This window comes from Rhipicephalus sanguineus, chromosome 4, assembly GCF_013339695.2.
Source record: "Rhipicephalus sanguineus isolate Rsan-2018 chromosome 4, BIME_Rsan_1.4, whole genome shotgun sequence".
Classification (NCBI taxonomy): Eukaryota; Metazoa; Arthropoda; class Arachnida; order Ixodida; family Ixodidae; genus Rhipicephalus; species Rhipicephalus sanguineus.
In genome coordinates this window covers 165,313,747-165,337,397 of record NC_051179.1, presented here as the reverse complement: position 1 = coordinate 165,337,397, position 23,651 = coordinate 165,313,747, and the positions used below count along the sequence as shown (strand labels likewise).

The 23,651-nt window shown below is 47.9% G+C and overlaps 1 protein-coding gene across 1 annotated transcript; it reads left to right on the top strand.

The window, feature by feature from the left end:
* Nucleotides 1–489: 489 nt before the first annotated feature.
* Nucleotides 490–22,333, top strand: LOC119390878 (Golgi-associated plant pathogenesis-related protein 1). The gene is made up of 4 exons (XM_037658584.2): nucleotides 490–620; nucleotides 12,516–12,659; nucleotides 16,702–16,831; nucleotides 21,947–22,333. The coding sequence occupies exons 2-4, from the start codon at nucleotides 12,573–12,575 to the stop codon at nucleotides 22,207–22,209; spliced, it is 480 nt and encodes a 159-aa protein (XP_037514512.1). The 5' UTR covers nucleotides 490–620; nucleotides 12,516–12,572; the 3' UTR covers nucleotides 22,210–22,333.
* Nucleotides 22,334–23,651: the final 1,318 nt, after the last annotated feature.

Here is a 23,651-nt window from a genome sequence, read left to right as displayed (position 1 = left end):
ATCGTCAAGAGAACATGCTGTATAAATGCTTCGTTCTGTTCTTTGTTTCCCCGCTGTACTGTTCTGTTACCACAGTGCAAGCACATGCACCGGTGTTACTGCAAGCTGAAGACAATACGCATCCTACGCATTCCAGTAAAGAGACCGATTCACAATCCATAAACAAAAGTGTAGGTAAGGTAGACCTAGTTAATGTGGCAGTAATTGTGCTTCTTATAGGTTACTCTGCGAACAAGGCCCAGGAACCTTCATATTCTATTCTAAAAAACAGTTTGCATTTGTTGCTGTACGGCATCACAACTGCCCCTAAACATTGCTGGACCAGAATAGTGGAAGGTGAGCAAGACGGATGCCCATGGCAGCTGTTTCTCCTTTCTCTTTTTTTTTCTCTCTTTCTTACTGTCTATGCAAAGATGTATCGCAGACAGAGCAGCCGGTTGGTCGTTTATATTGTTTGGATCACTATAAACCGAGGCTCACATATATATTCCCGGAGAAAAGTAGGTTCCCTGTTCTTGAGGCTCCCGAGGCTGCATGCGCAGTAGCACAAGAATGAACTCGCTCGCAATACTTATCTTGTGCTGACATCTTATGTGTTATCGTATCAAGTTAAAACAAACGTAAGTTCTCGGAAACTGCTTTTATGCTTCGAAACTTATTTCGCAGAACTCAGCTGTTCGAGTAATGTGGCTATGCAGATATTCTCACATGTCTTTGCCTCGTCTATTCACCTGAGTTCCCCTCATCAACCTCCCCACCTATGCTCCGTTCATTTTCCAAGTCTTTTCGGTTACTGCAATCGCACAGTAAGGATATATACACAAAAACTAAGCAGACGGTCAATGGCCCAGTGGCAGTTGGTTAAAAAAGTGATGCAGCAATGCAAGCGTTGTCACTTAATATGAAACAAGTCTAAACCAAAAACAAAATTGCGGAAAGAGGTTAAAATGTGCATCGCTATCATCAGCTTAGTTTAATGTGAATAGTTGCGAACATTCAAGCGACCCTGATGAAGATAGTTCCACTCTCGAAACTGTTGGTTCAGTAATTTATTTTGTTCAATAGAAGTCGGACCTTTTCACCAAAGTATAATCACCAAAAGCTTCTTTTTTCCACGGAGATCGTCGGAGCAATCTCCCAGTAATACGACAGTGCAAAAAAATCACAGCATATCCACGGAGTGAATGATCATAAGTGGGCGAAGCTGCGGAGGTTCATCGGTAAACCGTGAATCTTCCGTGAATTCTGCCCAGTACATCATCACCGACGTGAGATCGGGCGCGTATATACTAAAGGTTCGATGAGTTATGACGACTTGCAGGTTACTTTAATTTTACATGTACGCTGTGAATTTTCATTGTTTAGACAACCATTGCTTTAGAAAACATCTGGCGTCTTTCTTTAAGCAGCTGGTGTCTTTTTCATTTGGTTTAGAAGCATCTGGGTTCTTTCGTTTTGCTTTTAGAAAACATCTGGCGTCTTTTCGTTGGTTTATTTCATCAATCAACGGCGTTTTGAACAAAATTTTTATGTTTAATCACGCACAGGAGAAAATCTCACCAGGCACTACCTTGGAGGTAAACAATGGCTGCCTAATCGGAATGAGAGACAGACGAAGTCGGCTTTTAGATAACACTTGCACTTCTACTTCTACTAACGTTTCCTACTGGAACATGCCAATGGCTGCTAATGGGGAATGAGAGACAGAAGAATTCGGCTTTTAGTTAAGGCGCACGCTGCGAATTTTTTATTGTTGAACAACGCACAGGAGAAATCTCCCACCGGCACCACATTGGAGGTCAAGATCTGGTACTAGCGTTACGACTGGTTACGCACTACGACTACGGCAACTACGAGGGACGAACGGGTGCCGCCTTAAGGAGCTTCGCCCCTAAAAACTAATCTAATACGTAAACACAACGTGTAATAATGTATTTTCTTGAAGATGAGACGCGGAGACGATGACTTGACTCTGCGCTGGCGAAGTCCTCTTCACAGCGGCCGGGCATCACGCGTGAACCCGAAATAAATGCAACTCCGTCGCAGTGTGCTAATATAGAATAAGTGAAGCAATGACACTTATTCTGCCGCTATCGATTGTTATCAAAATCTCTGGTGTTCCCCTTTGTGGTGCGACACCGATGCTGTCATGTTCACCAAAACCGAATCACTTGCTTTTACAGCGAAAGCTGTTATGAGATCATTTCACCGGCCGTTTTTGGTGCCGTAGTTGTCCGCCGCCGCGCCTGCCGCCGCCGCCGCTGCCGCCGCCGCCGGTGTCCGTAACCAGTATCGCTCGAAATAAAAAAAAAAACTAAATAAGAAAAAAATTCCAGGATGGAACGAGGTTCGAACCTGGGCCCTCTGCGTGGGAGCCCAGTATTCAACCTCTGAGCCATGCCGGTTGATCTGAAACTGCTTTGCGAAAAGGTCCTATACAGGCTTCATGTCGGGAAAGGAACCACATTAGCATATGCAATATAGCGTGGTAAAAGAGTAGAATAAACATTAAGCGTCGCACAACGCGAATTCTGTAACCAGGCGTCACACAATGCGAATTGCGCAGCGAGTAGGTTGTTGAATGCTTCACACCCATTACAAAGAGCTCTGCCATAATTCTTCATCGTCATCACGCACAGCATCAACAAAGTGCGCATAATGCCTTACATGCGTTTAGCAGGTACCACGGCTGTCTGTAGAATGACGAAAAATGGCACAGTGCCTACTGCCCTACTTCTCAAAAATTACAATGATTTATAGCGTAGTGGGTTCCTCGCAAGTGTACTTCTGTTGGTTGCCAAGGAAGCCGATAAGGCTCCCATGATCCATTTCCTCAGGGTCTCAATAAGTCAATTCTCTCCCTCTCTCGCTCTACGTTTCTCCGGTTAACGTATGTTATAAAGCGTGGTGGGACAGTTAAATAACGACCGGGCGTCACACAATATGCATACGTAACTAGTGGGTCGCTTAGAGCTTCCAACCCATTACAAAGGGCGCAACCATAATTGTTCATCGTCATCAACCGCCGCATCAACAAACTGCACATAATCGCTTACATATGGTACCTCGCTTCTCCGCAAACAACGAATAATGTCGTGCTGGGTGCTTCCCAACTTCCCAAAAATTACGCTTCTTGGCGTAGTGGGTACGTTGCTAATGTACCTGTATTAGTAGCCACAGGAGAGTTTATAACGGGCTCTAGAAATGCCGCTCTTCCAGCTTTCGCTGTGACTGTGCTGCGCTTTCCGCGCAGGCCTGGCGTTTTTTTTTTTATTCGCTACGAGGAACGCGCAACCGCGGCACGCCGCAAAATCGAAACCGCTACGGTCTAAAATCGCATGAAAGCCAGGTGACATTACGACACGTCCGCTTATAGTGTTTAGGCTCTCTGATTTTTCTCTTCTGCGACATCGCACACGCATATGTCGGAAGATTCGAGCAAGACCAAGTACGGCGTCATGAACTTCGGTAGCCGCTATGCACAGGTCCAATATCAGCCTTTTCTTTTAACACGAAAGTGTTTTATGCCGGGGTCCACCAAGACTTCAGTGACGTATTTCCGTCACGGGAAGGACGTAGAAAAAATATACGCGATCAGATGGCAAAGAAAAAGAGTACCGTCAACCGGCATCGAACCCACGACCGCACCTTCAGCAACAACAGATGCCCGGCACGCTATCCACTGCGCCACGGTCACAGACTCTAGAGGCTTTACAAACGCGTCTTTTATATCTACCCTCTCTCCCGGTCGGCGGGGTGGTGTTGCTCTCTGGGAGCAGTAAAAAATCACAGCATATCCACGGAGTAAATGATGATGAGTGGGCGAAGCTGCGGAGGTTCATCGGTAAACCGTGAATCTTCCGTGAATTCTGTCCAGTACATCATCACCGACGTGAGATCGGGCGCGTTTATACTAAAGGTTCGATGAGGTATGACGACTTGCAGCTCACTTTAATTTTACATGTAGGCTGTGAATTTTCATTGTTTATAAAACCATTGCTTTAGAAAACATCTGGCGTCTTTCGTTAAGCAGCTGGCGTCTTTTCGTTTTGCTTTAGAAACATCTGGCGTTTTTTCGTTTTGCTTTTACAAAACATCTGGCGTCTTTCGTTGGTTTATTTCATCAATCAACGGCGTTTTGAACAAAATTTTTATTGTTTAATCACGCACAGGAGAAATCTCACCAGGCACTACCTTGGAGGTAAACAATGGCTGCTAATGGGAATGAGAGGCAGAAGAAGTCGGCTTTTAGCTAACACTTACACTACTACTTGTACTAACGTTTCCTACTGGAACATGCCAATGGCAGCTAATGGGGAATGAGAGACAGAAGATTTCTGCTTTTAGTTAACGCGCATGCTGCGAAGTTTTTATTGTTCAACAACGCACAGGAAAAAATCTCCCACCGGCACCACCTTGGAGGTCAAAGCTTAAGGACTGGTTACGCACTACGACTACTACGACTACGACTACGAGGGACGAACGGGTCCCGCCTTAAGGAGCTTTGCCCCTAATAAATTCGTCATTACTGTGGCCTCCGCGATTAGCACCTGCAACGCGTTACACGTCCCTCCCATTCGGCGCGTTTTCAATTGAAGTTCAATTTTGTCGATGCCTTAACACACCGCGAGGTGGTGACCTTAGCCAAGCGTCGTAAAAGCGTCGGCCTCGCTCATAGCTCTGCGACGCGCGCCTGCCTCTCATAGCTGTTACACCCCGTTCCCCGCTCACGCGCTCGCCCCTAGAAAAATCGCGGCCGGTCTACCGGGGTGGCACGACGCGCTTTGCGTTTCCCTCTTGTCCGGCCGTGGTGTTCAATCACATTTTAACATGCCGCTGGATGGCGATCAAGTTCTGCGTCCAATATGCGACGCTCTTCTGGCTATCACACCTAGTTCTCTGATTACGCTTTCACCGCTAACTACTACAAGTACCACAAGGGTTTGTTTAATCATTTAGCAGGGACGTTAGTCGTCGGGATGGAGATGTACCACCAATCATCAATGTGGGCACATCTACGTTAAACGGTGTTATAGCTACCAGACATCAATATACATTGTGCAAGCTCTCTTGTATCAATGTACAGTAAACATTCTGTTACTTCTGTAAGGGCACGCTTTAATTTCGTGTTATTCCGATTCCTATGACGGAGGGATCAACCATGTTTTTTTTTTTTTTTTTGAAGTTGGCTTTATTCCTGAACATCCGCATAATATGTTCTCTATCTCGCTGATAGAGATCGCTTGTATCTACAATCTTGTTGGCAACGTGCGTTTCCTGAAGTATCGCCAACAAGATAAGTAACAGCTCGTCGTGTAGTGCTGCTGCCTCTACGGCTAGCATGATTACTACTTAAGACGCGGCGGTAACAGAAACGTCATATCGGGCGCTGACGCACCACATGCGCGGCCCGGCATATTCGAATACATATACAGTCGAACTCTCTCATAACAATAGCGGTTTTAGCAGTATATCCGTTATAAGATCTAGAACCTGCTGCAGCGCAAACTTTTGCATAATTTCTATGGCGATATCACCCGCGTACTTCAAGGCCGGCACGCCGCTTTACCGGTTATAACAATACATTTTGGCTGCTGAGTGTCCGTGCCGAAAGGTAATGCAACGAGAAATGTTTGGAAAGAAATAAAACAAAAACAGAAATTGAAGCTGCTGCACCTCCGCCCACCACCCCAACGGCCACCGCACACGCGTACAACCGACATATGCCGTAGTGTTCTCGGTATCCCCAGCCATGCGCTCCTCTCCCATCACCCTTCCACCCTTCTGAAAATCAATTGGCTACTCCGCTTCATGCCGAGGTATATATATAATATATATATATATATATATATATATTATATATATATATATATATATATATATATATATATATATATATATATATATATATTAATTGTACTGAATATGAATGACAGACGCTCGCTGTTACGGAAGACGACGACGCCGATCGGTGGCCGTGGGTTGTCGCTCGCGCACGCGGCTCGCCAGTAGCCAGACCTGCCTGATAAAGAGCCTTCGCAAAGCACGTCTGACCTTTTCCTTGACCGTACAACACCCCTATTTTCAAGTGGTGGAGGTGCGGGGTTCCCGTCAACCTGGAACTTCGCAATCGGACGCTACCATCGCCTTTCACCATGGACTGCTCCTGGCCCTTCGCAAGCTTGCCGCAACCACGACAGTCTTCTGTACGGGTGTGCCTCGGCAACGCGACCACCCGTCTTTCGCTGGAACGGACGAGCACGACGTGGAGGATTGGATCGTCGAGTATGAAATAGTAAGCGCTTCCAACAAATGGGACGACTGCGACAAGCTAACGAACGTGCGCTTTTACCTCGCTGATGTGGCCAGCCTCTGGTTTAAAAAACCATGAGGGTGAAATCACCACTGGTCGACGTTTAAGACAACCATCGCGGCGGTCTTCGGTCGTCCCGCCGTGCGCCGGCTTCGCGCGGAACAGCGTCTGCGTAGTCGAGTCCAGCGCAGGGACGAGACCTTTACAAGCTACATCGAGGATGTCTTGTCTCTTTGCAGCGCGTCGACCCATCTCCTCGCCGAAATCGACAAAATCAAACACAATCATGAAAGGAGTGGACGACGATACGTTCCAGATGCTCGTCGCTCGAATCCTCAGACTGTCGCTGACGTGGTCCAGCTCTGTCAGTCATATGACGAGTTGCGAAAGCAGCGCGTCTCGACGCGCCGTGCCAGCCGAAGATCTAGCTGAGGTTTCCGCCCTTTTCAACGACGTCGCCGCTGACCATGCCGTTTTACTGCCGCATATAAAGCAGTTCATCCGCGAGGAAGTTGCGCGTCAACTTTCCCTTGTCACCCGAACACCTGAGCCAGTAACATCATTAGACCCACGTCTACGCCAGGTCATTGAGACACAAGTAGCGCAGGCACTACCGCCATCGCCGCCTACCAACTACAACCGCTGACGTACGCTGCCGTCGTTTCCAGACCACCAGCCCCACCTGTTTTCTGGCACCTACCGGGACACCGGGTACTTCTGCACTACGACGCCGCCCACACGCATGGCACCCCTTCCTACCTCGACCACCGGACCTTCTGCCGTTAGCCCATGGCGTACCTTCGACAATCGGCCGATATGTTTTGCGTGCGGTTTTGTGGGGCATATAGCACGCTACTGTCGCCGTCGCAACCTGCAGCCTCAGGACGGTGGGGAATTCCCACAAATCAAGCTGCTCAGTTTCCCCCACGACCTTCTTCTCCTCTCGCCGACTCGTTTTTCCCCGCACGACGCCCTTTCGACCCCCGCCGGACATCATCGCCCCGTCGCCGATCCGTTTCCCCGATGCATCGCCCGCCCTAGCCCCGCACGAGAGGAAAACTGACAGCCGCAGTTTCCGGAGGCAAGAACTGCGTTGTCGTCGAACTTTTCAAGACCTCCTCTTTATTCCCGCCCAACGAAATCGATATAGAAGTAGAAGGTGTCGCCGTACGTGCACTTGTCGGACACAGGCGCTGTCGTTTCTGTAATTAGTGAAAAACTGTGCCGCAATTTGAGAAAAGTCACAACGCCTCTTACCAATCTTGCCCTGCGTCCGGCGACCCTCGCATTACATATCACCGACGGCTCAGTGCACAGCTCGCGTTGTTATTCAAGATGTTGGTATGCCGTCAAGTTTGTCGTTCTTCCTCGCTCATCCTACGACGTCATACTAGGATGGATTTCCTTTCTGCCCATCAGGCCCTCGTCGGACTGCGCTCGTGGCTGAACTGACATTGACGACTCCGTGCCCCGACCTCGACGACCGCAGTGCGCCTAAAGTATTTGCCGCAGCCGACGTCCACATCGCGCCTTTGTCCGCCGTTCTAGTGCCTGTGTTTTCGCCTGCTGCCACTAATTCGACCCTATTGTTTCAACCACTCTATAGCTATTGCGCGCCGTCGAACCTTCCTCCTCCCATTTGCCGTCATCGCCTTTCCATGGTTCGCGGCCCTTTACGCGTGCAACGTCTCTGCTTGCCCGTATATCCTACTACGTGGCGAGTGTCTGGGGACCCTCGAGACCTTGGATTGCATTTCGAAGGACCCAATTCTTCCAGACAAGCCATCGCTACCGACTGTGCCATTACACCTGCAACTGACACCGAAGTTCCTATGGACGTGTTTCGCAAATCTATCGGACTCCCACCTCAGCCTGGGCAGCAGGAACAGCTGGTCAAGCTCCTCCAGCGTTTTCGAGCCTCCTTCGACCACGACCAGCGTTCCTTAGGTCGAGCGTCAGCTGTTGTTCACCGTATTGATACCGGTCAACAGGCACCATTGCGGCAGCGTCCATACCGCGTGTCAACTGCCGAACGCCGTGTCATCAGTGACCAGGTCGATGACATGCTCAAACGTGGCATAGTCCAACCATCCAGCAGTCCCTGGGCCTCTCCAGTTGTGCTGGTGAAAAAGAAGGACGGATCCATCAGATTCTGCGTGGATTACCGGCGTCTCAACCGAATATATATGCCAGAATATATATATATATATATATATATATATATATATATATATATATAATATATATTATATATATATATATATTCTACGTTTGTTAGGCTGGCTGTTCTATTCTAGCTGCCCGCTTCGTCTTCTTGTTCGCCATCGTGCGTGTGCCCAAGCCCGTTGCCGCTCGTCGTCTTTGCACTCGGCCTCTATGCGCATGGTGTATTTCTGAAGGTAAAACACATTGCGGCGCTTCAGTTTTTTCTTCCACGGACACAATACTTAATCCGCGACACATGCACGGGCCAAGCTGCTTCTCTTCCTCTTGTGTTCGCCGTGTTCTCCGCCCAGGCGTTCGGTAATAGTGAAGGTAATTTGAACTTCGCGCATAGTTTTCTTTGAAGAGGACGGTATACGTGGTTGCATTTACACTTGATCGCCGATTTTGACATTGCGGTGGCCGACGGCGGCAGCGCTCGAGATGTCGCTTTTGCGCTCTGCTGTGCAAGCACCATGTTCTTGCGCCTCTGTGTTCGTATGTAGCGGCAATGTGTCCCTCGCGCAATAGATTGCCAAACTTGCACAGAGGTGTCCATGGAGAGTGTAGCGCCAAGTTTTCGTAGCTGGCCGTAGAGGTGTTGAGAGGTTCTTGTTGAACGCTTTGATGCCGAGTTAACTGGGCAAGCAGCTGCTTTGAGATGTTTTATCCAATCGGCCTCAGCGGGCTCGTTGTTGTTGGATTGCATCCCAATGGCTTGAATCCATGCTGGTGAAGTCTTGCGTTGCCTTTTCCCAGGAAAGATTTAATGACCAGATTGAGCACCTACAGGTAAATGCGTTTCTCAGCTGAAATTCCACAGCGGTGCCCAAGACCATCCTCCAGAAACTGAAGAGGAAAAAAGACAGCTCAGCGTGTTCCTGGAGCTAAAAGGCCTGAATTGGTGCGGTAGGTGCACAAAGTGTCGAACAAAAAAAAACACGGCAGAGCAGTAGAATATACCTATCGTTTTCTCTGCGCCGCATAAATTGGCCGGGTCTCGCCCACGCATGTTGTGACCGCCGAGGAAACCGGCATGACGAAAGGAAAATGCACTGCGTTACCTCACATGCGCAGCCTTTGTGTGCGAGATTTCGCTCATTTGTGGAAAGGCTTATGTCGGATAAACTGGTCGATGTGTCAGTGATCGGGCACGGTGACAGAAGCGATATGTTTTTGATAATGCATCATTTAATTTTTCAACGCGGGAGTGCAACGCTCGAAGGTGTTGCACAACCCGCTGAGGTGTCTCGCGGAGAAGATGTAAGAGATATAGATCACATTTGTGAAGCATCGTGTTGCGTGTTCGTAGCGCCGTGGGTAGAGCACCCGGTTCATATCTCCGAGGACCGAGAACCGTCGGTTCGATACCCAGGTCATCCCCGCCAACGAAACTTTTAGGAGCTGTCTCGCCAGGTTTTCAAGCTGGGGCAAAGTCCCGCGCCGTAAGCGTAACCTTAGTTCCAGAGGCGACCGCTACAGGCGCAGCTCGCGCGAAGAGAAGTCTTCTTCCTCTTGTTCTTCGAGTGCCTTGATGATGCTATTAACGCACGGAAAACCATACATAGCATAGTGAACTGTAGCATGCGACGCTCGCTCCTCTCTGGCAGTGCGTTTCGATTCTAATAACATGAACGAAGAAGAAAAAGTTGCGGAGCGGAGGCCTCGAAAGGCAGCAGCATCAAGGGCTCGCCGCCAAGACCCTGCGGTGAGAGCTCGCGAGGCCGCAGAGAGAAGTTAGCGTCGTGCGCACCCCGAGATACAAGCCCGCGATGCCGAAGCAGCACGGAAGCGGCGGCAAGAGAACCTCGAAGAGGTACGGGCGTGGGATGCAACGGCCAAGCGCCGAAAGCGGTCGCTACCTGAAGTTGGTGGCGTCGACGCACGCTTGCAGCGCGATTTCCTCGACCGCACGTTCGGCCACAGCTGCATGGTCTGCGAACGCTTGTGGTTCGACAACAACGCTACTATAACAACGTGCGACGTCTTTATATGACAGCAGAGGAATTGTACGGAGCATTCACGGTTTACCCGATTATCTCCGAGCCAGCTCATCAATCATTATGCACTTCGTGGATATGGGGTGATTTTTTTCCTTCTAGTTTTCTTTGTTATCTGTTCGTATGCATTTTACCAACATTATTTTTGTAGCGAAAATGATATCAGTGATGTCTTGGTGGGCCCCGCCATGAAACACTTTCTTGTTTAAGAAAAAAAAAACACATTGCTGTTGGTGGGGCAAGAACCCAGAACATTCGAATCAAGCGTAACTGCAAGCACGGCTAATTTCAAATCATGCGTAATTCAAAGGTTCTGAGTTCAATCCCCATCAACGGCAATGTGCTTTAACAGGGGAGCTGTTTAAGCTTGGCAAACGCCCTGTTCTCCTCAACAGAGTAACTATCGTCGTCATGAACGGCCTTGCGCGTGCAACGCCATAACTCGACCGGCGCGCGCTACCTTCGTCCTGTTCTTCATCTTCTACTTCGCTCCCCTAACACGTGTGCCCGGCGCTCGTATTCCCACTGCGGCGATTTGTCCGGCGTGGGATGCAATAACTCGGCTGTGCGAGAGAACGAGTACAGAGAGTGAGAGAAAGAAAGAAAGAGAGATAGAAAGGCACAGAGAGAAACACAGATAAAGAAATGGAAGGAGGCGAAAAACGTACAGAGACAGACACAGAAATAGACATAGAAAGGCAGGGATTCAAAGAAAGAGACAAAAGGGAAGACGAAGCGAGAAATAGTGAGAGAGAAAGAAAGGGAAGAAACAGGAAAACGATAGAGCCATAAAGAAATAGATAGAAAGCGAAAAAAATACAGGGAAGAAAAGACAAAGAAACAGAAGCAACAGAGAGAGAGAGAGAGAGAGGGATATAAAGACAGGAAGATAGTCAGAGAAAAATAAAGACGAGAAAGGCCGGTCAGATCCGCTTCTGGTTCCAGCCTTGCGCCACTAATGCATGCTGCGACAAATTTTTTTGTCCACTTTAATTAGCTTCCACTTCTGTCGTGATTACTAATCTGCAGTTAAAAAAAATTGTGGGCGGTTTGCACTAAGTCATGCGAAGTCTGGCACAACAAAGCACGGACCCGTCGTCGCTCGTACTCTCCGTCGACCGACGTGTACAGCTTCAATATGCGCGGTTTCTTCCTTGGGAGTACGCAGCCAGACTATGCACTATGGAGCGGAGGTTGCGCGCGATGTCTCCGTCGGTGGGCGTGGCCTACCTACTGCGCATGCGTGGCTTGGCCATGCGGGGCAGTACCTGCTCGCTAGACGACGCGATGCTTGTTTTCTCTTTCTTTCTATATTTTCTTTCTTTACTTCTTTCTCTCTGTTTCGTTGTTTTCTCTGTTTCTTTTTTCTGCGTTTCTTTCTTTCTATTTCTCTCTTTCTTATTCTTTCTGTGCTACGTTTTACTCTCTCCCCTCCTCCTTTTGCTCCTCTTCAATAACCATCTGTCCTCCTCACGCTCACTTCTTTTTCCGACCCCCTTGCTACACTATACTATACAAGGATATGCTATGCTCTGCTAGCGTGCTTGGATAGCCGAGCGGTTAGCACGCTCGCCTTCGCATCGAGGATAGGCAGGTTCAAATCCCGCTTCGTGAAAAATTTTTTTTCGGGAAGAGTCTTCTCTTTCTCTTCCTTTATGTTTTTCTTTCCATCCCTCTATTTAGTTCTTCCTTTATTTCTCTCTCTCTCTCCCTGTACTCGTTCTCACGTAGCCGCACAGTGGCACATACCCGTTAAGATGCTGATAGTTTTCTGCGATCAGCTCACAAGGAATGATTTGCTAAACATCTTCGATGTTAAACTACATATAATGAGCCCTATGCTTTCATTGGTTTGAGTGTCTGTTGAATTCAGTAGGTTGTAGCTTTGTAATAGTACGTGTGCGTCTTCACTTTAATACAGAAGCTCTGATGTCGTAAGGATAAGGCGGCATTCGGGAACTGCTGGTTCATTATTTCTCATACCTACCCACATTGTGCAGACCCACCATGGGGGAGGAAATGAGCCTACAAATTTTTATGGAGACTTTACGGATTATATGCGCAAAGTGCAACACCAGGCTCGCAAGCAACACAACTATTACAGAAGACTCCACGGCGTTCCTGACCTGAAAGAGAGCGAAGAGGTAAGTTTGCCTAGTGGAGGCGACATCAAGTGGCCTTTACTAGCATGTAGAAGTTGAGTGTGACCATGATCAGATTCAAAGGAATATTCCACAGTGATGTCGACATCATATCAGCTCTGTTCTGTGTAGAAAATCATGTATTGTCTAGTGAAAGAAAATAATAAGAACAGACATGAAGACGTGAACCTCACAAATTTTCTCCGTGCCTCATTTCATCGATCCGTTATCCCTTACTGCCAAATATAAGCAGTTAAAAACGCAGAAGCCCTTGCCCGATCTTGAAAATGGGGACAAGCGAAGCTTTGCGTGCGCGTGCCTCACGGTGCTCCTTCTCTTTCTTTCCTTCATTCTTTCTCTCTCTCTTTATTTCCTTCCATCACGCTTACTTTCTTTCCTCCTGTCTTTCTTTCTCTCCCCTTTCTTTCTTTCCATCGCATTGCACAATGTTCCCTCCAAAGTGTTTCCCTCCTCCGTTGCGGGAATTGGACCGTCATTCGCGTGTTTAGCAGCAGGCCAGTTAAGTTGCTACAGGCAAGAAGTACGGTCACGCGTTCATATTCAGGCAACAATGAAGTGTGACAATGTGGAGTGAGGAGACCCGTCGATAGCACATGGGACTGTCGTATCAGAAACGACTGATGGCCGACAAACCCACGATTCAGAGAGGGTCAATTAATGGAAAACGGCGCATACAAGTACGCATATGACCGGCACCCCTTCGAGGGCCGCGTTCCTTCTGACACCTGTGAAAGCAGGACACCCTGAGAGCATTCAAGAGGCTGAGTTTCACCATGCCGCGCTTCGCCACCTTGGAGTGGGCTGAAGAGAAGAACAGAAATGGCTTCTTAGCTCTGGGGTCGTGTGCCCAGCATACATGATAGGCCGTGAAGTACAGTCGGACATATAGAAACCTGCTTTCACAGGTGTGAGAACAGTTTGCGTGTCAGGTGGACCGCCTTGAGAAGGCTGGTTATCCACAGCATGTCCTTGCTTCTGTTGCTGGTCAGCTTCTCAAAGATACCAAGCGCTCTCACCGTAATGAAACCCGAGACAAGGGTGAGAATAGACCTAAGGTGGCAGTGGTCCCCTACTTACACCAAAAGCTAGTGAATGCGAGCCAGTTGGTAAGAACTTACATTAAGTTTCGCACAACCTTAATAAGATAAGGCAGGGCGCTGGCGTGGAAGTTGTCTTTTCCGCGCCCCGGAAGCTGGATAAACTGCGCATGCTAGCGTCCTCCGCTAACAAAAGAAAAGACGGCTGCCAGATCAATGACAGGGATTCGTTCGTACAGTGTGCCGACAACGTGGTGTACGTCATCCCACTGTCATGCGGGAAGAAGTTATGTCGGCCAAATGTCAAGATGCCTCAATATACGCCTACGTGAAGACCGGTGGAATGTGCGGAGCGGCAACTCCGGACATTTGAGCGCGCATTGTAAGGGGTGTAGGTGCCTGCCTGCCTACAATCAAACTGAGGTACTGTACAAAAACAAAAATGTGCTCACTAGAGAAATCGTAGAGGCTGCTCGCATTGCAAGTTTGAGGGAGGAATGCATTAGCATGCCTTCCATTGACTTGCAGAAAAAAGAAGTCGATTATCTTTCGCATGCGCATGCTCATGCAAGATAAAGTCGTCTGGACTTTATTTTTATTTATTTCGTCATTGCAATATGCGCAATTTATCACTACATATATGTGCCTTTTCTGAATAAAAAATCAGTCGAAAGTCAGCGCTTGTCCGCGTCAGCTCTGTTTTCGTGCATTCGTGTTTATTCCCGCGCTGTTGAAATTTCCTTCACGATGCCAATAGTCGTCCGATCCGATGAGGGCACTTATCTCTTCTGGTTGCCATGTATTCGGTTGAAATCTGTCAGCTGCGTTGTACCCCCCTTCGACAAGCTGCTGCAAAATGTTGGAGCCGAGTGGTGGACTTGTTACAGCGCATATTTCAGGAATGGTTAATGGTTCAAAGATTATCGCTGATTCGTCGAACTGGTTGCGGAGTCGCACAATTCCACTCTGGATGCTGATACGTCGTTGTGACTTGGACACTCCCAAGGGGACGAGGGAGAACTCTTATTTACCTATGACCGTGCACTTAAGAATCTTTGCCACGTCTGCACGAATGTATGTGCGCTGACTGCCGCTGTCCAACAGTATCCGCACATGGAGTCGTCGATCTCCGGACTCTGCCCAAACTCGGCCTGTCTGCAACAATACAGAAGCAGATTCGACGCGACTACTCTGGGCGGCTGTGACGGTTTGCATGTTTGGCGGCGGTGGTTCATGAAACGACGGGGATCCAGCGTTTGGCTGCGGATCTTCGGCTGGACTCGATAACTCGCAGAGAATCGGAGAATCGTCAGGTGGCGCCGTTGGCAGATACCACTCTTGAGGGTGATGAATTTCCTGCACACTCTGGCGATGTGACTGCGTGTTCCACTGCGGAAGCAGCAATTGGCGTACTGAAGCCTTGCCCGGTTCTCCACAGCCGATACGTTGGCGTTGCAGACAGCGATCATATGATCCTTTCTCTGACATAGCGGGCACGCTGCTCTGACAGGCAAGGTACACCCAGTTAGGGCTGACGCTGATGGTACATGTTCCACGCCACGCATTTCTTCAGATGTGTGGGTCCTGGGTTCGTCTTGCAGTACACGACGCGATTGCAGCCGGCTCTCCTCGCGGATTTCCATTTGGATGCGGAGGGAGGTTAATATCTCCTTGGCTAGCCGCGTTCTGTCTAAAGGAGTTTCAGCGCTGCTGGATGCGCACTTCGTTTCCTTGGTGTTCTGCCTGTACATGATGGCGAAATCATATAAGGGCACTGTTTAACACCACGGTATACTGGTCTGGTGAAGCTCCAAGTTCTTCCAAGGCACTGACGTGGAACTGGACGTTGTCGTGAAGAATACGGAGCTTCAGGACCTCCGATGGGCTTTTCACGGGGCTTAGCGTGAGGAGATGATCGACATGCTCGTTCACAAGCAGATCCCGGCGTCCAAAGCGATCCGTGAGAATTTTGATCGCGAGGTCGTAGTTTTGCTCGGCTAAGCGGATGCCTTCCATATCCCGCTTAACGCTGCCAGTTAAGCAAATGACGGTGTACTTAAACTTTTCAATGCGCGGCAGCTAGGTTGTCATGTGGTAGTGGCGTCGAAATGGTCCCAAAAAGACTGCGATCCGCGCAGGCTGCCATCACAAGTTGGTATCTGGAGCTTCGGTAGTTGAACTGAACGCTGACGGTGCTCGCTCACCTGGCTTGCTGCGTCACCGGAGTGCGGAGATCCGAGGTTGCTTGGCCCGGGTTCAGTTACTCGAGCTTGCGTTGTGACTGTCCTCTCACGTTCTTGTAGCCGCACCCTGGCGCATGACACTGCGTAGAGAATCTTCGTTATATTCGTGCGCCGTTTCTACTTCTTCGTCTAGTTTTTCTTCGTCCGTGGTCGCAAGGATGACGTCGTCGCGCCTCGATAGTGCTGCCTCCTTGCCTTGAGGTAGTCCATGCGACCGTTAATCTGAGAAGTGTCGGGGTCCGGTTGCTGCATCAGGTCCGTTAAAAGTGTCAGCGCTCTCGTGACGCCAGCCCTGAGTGCACCACGCTTCTTGCGCAGCTGGTCTGAATTCGCCATGGCCGTGACGTGTAGGCGTCTCTCGAGGGGCAGTCCCTGGTTTCGCGCACGAAGAAATGTTTTATTGCCAACGTTGCGGCCGGGGACCGGCCTTCGTCGGGGCATACATGTGTGCCTCTATGCACGTATGCACAGATGAAAGTCCCCGGCCGAAACGTTGACTATAAAGCATAGTTTTTCGTTTGTTCGACCGCTTGTGTGCGTGCGCGCGCTTGTGTGTGTGTGTGTGTTTGTGTGTGTGTGTGTGTGTGTGTGTGTGTGTGTGTGTGTGTGTGTGTGTGTGTGTGTGTGTGTGTGTGTGTGTGTGTGTGTGTGTGTGTGTGTGTGTGTGTGTGTGTGTGTGTGTGCGCACACATTCTAGTTGATGCGTGCATGGCTATATATGACCTTAGTTTTTTCTCTTCCCAGTTGAACAGGTATGCTCAAGCGTGGGCTGAACGGTTAGCCAAGACGGGACAGTTCAAGCATAGGAGTAAGTCGCCTTACGGTGAGAACATCTATATGAGCTACAATAGCAACCCTAACTTCAAGCTTAACGGTGAGTCAGTTATCTATGTCTTGTTCTTATAGAATTAAAAAAAATTAAATGTTTGCCTCTGATGAAAAATTCACTAATATAACTTTAGTGACATTATATGTCGCTTGCACCGAAATATTTTATTTTGCGAAACGTGTTCCATGTGTTTCAAAGACTTCCTGTGTCGTATGTGTCCGCACTGCATGAATGTGTCCGTTGTCTACAGCACACCGGTGGAACGGATAATACCAGGTAGCAAACAATAACCTAGTGGTGGGGAGGTAATGCAGAGTCAAACACAAAAACAAATTTGTCCTATTTGCTGAGAAAGTTTTCTAGAGGACTTCCCCTAACTTGCAGCAAACAATAAACATTAAACGATCAAGCAGGTATGATAGAACGGCTTCGCAAGCACCGACATGCACATCAACAAATGTCGGTAGCTGGTAATCGTGTTGCCATTAGCAAGCGATGGCGACTCGCACTTATATTCCTCGACGAAAGGAAGATAGCACGCGGCGTTAAAAAGGATGTGAAAAATATAAAAAAAGCCCTTACATTATCGCAGCAGAAGGCCAACGTATTAGCGCACACTTATTGTAGCTTACATAATTAGAAATTGGATTCCTTTAGGACACTGCACTGTAGCCTCTATTCTGTGTAACTGGTTTAGTCGAGCATCGGAAAGGATGTATTGTCAATATCTACGCCTTTCTCATTTTGCCTGCTCTTCAATTTCTTGTACTCTCCCACCTCATGGTAGCTTTAGTATAAGACGTCGCCCGATACCAAAAAAAAAGCATCCAACACGAGGCAATACTATGACTGTGGTCTTCCGACACTGTGCTTCCAGTCTGCGTTATTGAAGTCGTGCCAACACACTTTGGACTACAACTTGAAGTTACAGATTTGTTGCAGCCGGCTTCCCTCTGGCGGTCTTCACCAGTGTGTTTCCTTTGCTCCGAATCCCGATGCCGTGCAGAAGAAAAGACCATTGGTTCTGCCTTACATGTTCAAGATTGCCCAAGTTTGAAAAAAAAAAGGTTACGAACAGGCATGACGTTCCAATGGTTTTCTCGGCAATGAACAAGCTCTCGAAGCTTTGTACCGGCATTTCTCCGCAAAAAGCAAGCCTTGGTGCGGAAAGAAGCACGCCAGATCCGTTCTTCGTTGCATGGTGGGCGTTGTTTCCTAAATTCCGCTGAGCAGTAACAAATCGTGCAGAGACCTGACCACCCGCTGCGTTAATGATAACCTAAGGCGGAATGTATCCTCAATTAAGATTGGTGTGGCTTCACATTTGCCCTATCCTGTCTTATCTCATTTTTAACATAGCAAATAGTTCTTTCCGAGTCGATAGCAGAAAACTAACATCATCTTAACGGGTATGTGCCACTGTGCGGCTACCTGAGAACGAGTACAGAGAGAGACAGAAAGAAAGAAAGAAACAAAGACGGAAAGAAAGATATGACGACAGAAAATATTGCCGATAAAAAGATGCCTTATCAGGTGGGATTCGAACCCGCGTACCCTAGACCCAAAGGCAAGCGTCCTAACCACTCGGCTATCCAGGCAGCCTAGCAAAGACTAGCATATCATAGCATTGTACAGTATAGTGTATCAAGGGAGTGGGACAGGGAAGTGGGCGTAAGGAGGAGAGATGTAATGGTGAAGAGGAGGGAAAGGAGAAGCGGAGAGAGTAAAGCGTAGCACAGCAAAATTGAGAGAGAGATAGAGAAAGAAAGACAGAAAGAAAAATAAAAGCAGAGAGAACATCAACGAAAGAGAGATAAAGAAGTAGAGAGAGGGAAACAACATAGAAGAAAGTTTCATAGAAAGAAAGAAACATAGTAAGTGTTGTCGGTATCCTCTGTGTGTCCCTGTTTTATTTTGCGCCTTCCCTTCTTTACTCTCAAGATAGAAAGAAAGAGGAAGCAAGCATCGCGTCATTTAGCGACCAGATACCGCACCACCTGGCCAAGCCGCGCATGCGCAGTACCTAGGCCTCGCCCACCGACGAAGACATCGCTAGCAACCTCCGCTTTATAGTAATATTAATAATTGCTCGGGTTTAACGTCCCAAAACTACGATATGGCTGTGAGAGACGCTGTAGTGGAGGGCTCCGGAAATTGCGACCACCTGGGGTTCTTTAACTTGTTTATCATTTAGGTACACAGACCTCAAGCATTTCCGCCTCCATTAGAAAATGCGACCGCAGTGGCCGGGATTCGCTTCCGTGACCTTCGGGTCAGCAGTCGAGCACCATAGCCACTAGGCCACCGCAGCGGGTGCATGGCCTGGGTGAACACTCCCGAGGAGGAAGCCGCGCATCTCGAAGCTAGACGAGCGGCGACGGGTCCGTGCTTCGCTATGCTAAGCTTTGCGCAACTTAGTGCAAGCTGCCCGCAATTTTTTAGGGGCGAAGCTCCTTAAGGCGGCACCCGTTCGTCCCTCGTAGTCGTAGTAGTGCGTAACCAGTCGTAACGCTAGTACCAGATCTTGACCTCCAAGGTGGTGCCGGTGGGAGATTTTTCCTGTCCGTTGTTGAACAATAAAAAATTCGCAGCGTGCGCGTAACTAAAACCCGAATTCTTCTGTGTCTCATTCCCCGTTAGCAGCCATTGGCATGTTCCAGTAGGAAACGTTAGTAGAAGTAGAAGTGTAAGTGTTAGCTGAAAGCCGACTTCTTCTGTCTCTCATTCCCATTAGCAGCCATTGTTTACCTCCAAGGTAGTGCCTGGTGAGATTTCTCCTGTGCGTGATTAAACAATAAAAATTTTGTTCAAAACGCCGTTACTTGATGAAATAAACCAACGAAAAACGTCAGATGTTTTCTAAAAGCAAAACGAAAGAACGCCAGATGTTTCTAAAGCAAAACGGAAAGATGCCAGCTGCTTAACGAAAGACGCCAGATGTTTTCTAAAGCAATGGTTTTCTAAACAATGAAAATTCACAGCGTACATGCAAAATTAAAGTGAGCTGCAAGTCGTCATAACTCTCATCGAACCTTTAGTATAAACGCGCCCGATCTCACGTCGGTGATGATGTACTGGGCAGAATTCACGGTAGATTCACGGTTTACCGATGAACCTCCGCAGCTTCGCCCACTCATCATCATTCACTCCGTGGATATGCTGTGATTTTTTGTCTTGTTGTCAGTTTGCGCCGTAAATATTTCGTTAAGCAATGCCTGTTCCTCATTTGTTCCTGTGCCGACGGTTTTCGGGTTCGAAGGCTTATGTGCGCGCTCAAGATGATGTTCTGCTGGGCCAGTTCGTGCAACATACTGGAAAAGCATGAGCGGAAAAACAGCAAGAACAGAAAGGAATTGACAGGAGAGACGCTCAACTTACAGCGGTCGTTTATTATTACAGTTGAAACCCGCAATAACGAAATCGGCGGGGAAAGCAGAAAATTTCGCTCTTGCGGGAATTTCGTTGGCGCGAGAATGCAGCAGAAACGACATGAAACTTACAAAAAACACATTTTATTTCCAAAAGTCAGTAAGCTTGCTTTGGCAGGCCTTACCATGCAGCATTTTCATGCATCGCGATCGGGAATCTCGTTTTCCAGGGCACAAAGTTCTCCCCATGCACTGGTCAGTGACGGCGGCACCGCGCTGTCACCAGAACCATCATCAAGTGCGCCTACAGGCGAACCTTCTTCCGGCTCTGCTGGTTCAGCGCGGAATCGTGGACAGCGAGCTGCACGCAACGCCGAATCCTTCGAGAATTTCAATTTTTTTCCAGCCCTTTTCCACCTCACTGATGATTGCAACCTTATCTTCCAGCGTCATGAACTTCTGCTTTTTCGTTGGAGGCGGCATCTTCGCAGGAAGCGAAATCGGACGAAGCAGTCGCAACACACAGGTTCACGTTGCACCAAGCGACCAAACAGACGCTCCACAAATGGCTCTACACACGCGACCATGTCCGCGCAAAGCCGACAAAGCCAAGCACAGAGCCAAGCCAACGAACGAAACTCCATGAGCAATATGGATTTGGCTACGTAGTCCGCGATAACGAGAAGGTGTTTCGGGAAGCCATCATCATCATGATTGTTGCCAGCTTTGTTTGTTTTTTTGTAAACAATGATGACGGCTGCTTCTCAAGTGCGCTGTAGCGATAGTTTTGCACAATTTAAGTGTAGCATGACTGCATATCAGCAGCTTTAGAATGTAGTTGATGTTGCGAGAGTAGATTATTTGCGCACTCGTGTTTCAAAAATTTCGTTAATGAGGGACTTCGGTATGAATATCTTTCGTAGTCGCGAGTGACGAAATGCATTGACTCCTATGGACGGTCGCCGGTGCTCCGGAAATATTTCGTTGCGGTGACAATTTCGTTCCCTAGGGATTTCGTTATTGCGGGTTTCAAGTGTAATAGCAATATCTGTGGTTTCACGTGGCAAAACCAAGATATGATTATGGGGCACGCCGTAGTGGGCAGCTCCGGAAATATTGAAAGTCTGGTGTTCTTTAACGTGCACTGACATCTCACAGTACACGGGAGTCAAGCATTTCGCCTCCATCGGTTGTTTATTGCCAATTATTTCACAAATGTACGGATTCGCGCATGTGCAGCCAAACTTATCGCGTTGGTCCAACATGGCTGACAATAAAACTTGTCGATCACAACTGATTACTGCCCACTACTTTACAATTTAAAAAGCCTATTTATTTATCTGTCCGCGCTACTGAGGCAGCACTGATGCACGTGATTGAGTACACACTAACCTTTCCAGCTTCAGCAGTCTCCCTGGCCAATTTGTGTTCAGACTTGCTAAGTACATCTGTGCTACTAAACTAAAAATTGCAGCGCGTTGTTTGCAGTGCAAAGTGAAGTACTTTCCAATAAACATCACTTTTAAGTTGAGCGTCCTGTCACGACAATTCCTTACTGTTTTTGTTTTTACTAAGTTCATGCTTGTACAATGTGCGTGTGTGCGTAGGTGTCATTTGTATTAAAGCAAAATAACAATGAATGAATCAATATTTCAATGCACTGCATAGCCAGTGCTTTAAAAGATGCCATAATATACCCATCCTAACTTAGATATGGCACGTGCTTGCCTGATCATTGCTTTTCACCATTATCGTGATGTGTGATGTTATACTACTCCTTTTTTTATTGCAGGAAAGGCTCCCGTTGATTCATGGTACAGCGAGATCCAGTACCACAACTATAACAACAACAATTTCAATCCAAAAACAGGGCACTTCACACAAGTCATCTGGAGAGGCAGCCGCTGGCTAGGCACTGGCGTCGCGAAGTCACCAGACGGCAAAATATTTGTCGTGTCCAATTACAAGCCGCGTGGAAACATGATGGGTCACTTTAGGGAAAACGTTCCGAGGCCCTCATCTGGTGGAGGAACGCAACAACGAAAACTTGGCTAAATGAAATTGCAAAGACGTCAAATGTAGCAAAGGGAGACGTCACTGAAGGACCGTGGTTTTGGTAATAATGATTCGAACATGTAAATTAGCATTTGCTGTAAATGTGTCTACTGTTTGGATGAAACGTTTCGTGTCATTTTACTCTGTCTGGCGTCGTCGAACACTCGCCTTATAGCAGACATACTATATATTGGAATCGCACAGTGTGTCGCTTCCCCTCACAGCGAAGGGAAAGGCTGCAGTGTCAAACCAAGAGACAGGTTCGTTGAATGATCTAAGACGTTGTATTGCGCACCCTTCCATTCCAGCCATGGGAAGTACATAGGCCACACGTGCCGGTGTACCAACCAGACACATACGGGCGTATATATGACCGACATAATCTGGAACCTTCGCCGCTGCTACAAAAATTGAAATAAGGATATAAACGTAAATATTCTAATCAACAAAAAAGAATAAGAAGCGGCATAACAAAAATATCACGCCTGCGCGGACATGCAGCACAGTCCCGGTTAAAGCTAGAGGAGCGGCTTTTCCAGAGCCCCTTGTAAACACTCTTGGGCGACTGCAGCAAGTACAACCTCAAGGTACCCACTACGCCATAAAACATCATAACTTTGCTATCTATGGCCACTATGTCATCATTCATCATGTTGCTGAGAAAAGAGATACCCACTGTGCGTCTTTAAGATACTATGTGCACTTTGTTTGTTGATGCTGTGGCTGATGACGACGCAGAATTATGGCTGAGCCCTTTTGTAATGGGCGGGTAGGTTTAAACCGTTTTGTCGTTATGCAATTAGAATTACGTGACGCCTAGTGTTATTTTTAATCTTCTATTGCGCTATATTACATTTATTGACGTGATTCCGTGCCCGAGATTATGCCGGTACAGAGTCTTTTTACGAAGGAGTTCCAAGCACCATTATTGCTTTGTGGTGGAATACTCGACTGCCACGCTGCCTTGCAGTTGCTAATACTTCTTCGGAAAAGGCATTTCCAGTATAGCTGAGTAGGAGGTAAAGTAGCCAACGCTAACGATCCTGGGAAGCGCTGGTTTAATTAGCCTGGCAACGTGTCGAGCAGCGCAAGGCTGTGGGGGCAAATACAGACAATCTGGATTTTCCTGTTGTATAATGAACGCCCTTGCTGTGACTCGAAGATTATCGCCATGTCATGGCAAGCGCGCTTAAGTATAGTCCGGGGCAAATATAGGTGCTTGAAATGACGTTGCCTTCTATACAATCTTGTTCATAAGAAAGAGCAAGAATATGCATTTCCTCATTATTAAAGACGATAGTCTTTCTTGGGATACTTAAAAGCAGAAATTTTGGTCTGTCTTTCTGTTTGTCGGCACGTCCCTCGATTCAGCCACTCGACCAAAGTTGAACCACTTGTCCAAGGGCCAGCCATCTTGAACGGCTGACTAGGTTCATACTTGT

Excerpts from the sequence above, each read along its gene's own strand:
- LOC119390878 (XM_037658584.2), top strand. The coding sequence starts at position 12,573 with ATGCGCAAAGTGCAACACCAGGCTCGCAAGCAACACAACTATTACAGA. Across the intron at positions 12,660-16,701 it reads ACCTGAAAGAGAGCGAAGAG|TTGAACAGGTATGCTCAAGC; the intron begins GTAAGTTTGCCT and ends TTCTCTTCCCAG. Across the intron at positions 16,832-21,946 it reads CCCTAACTTCAAGCTTAACG|GAAAGGCTCCCGTTGATTCA; the intron begins GTGAGTCAGTTA and ends TTTTTATTGCAG.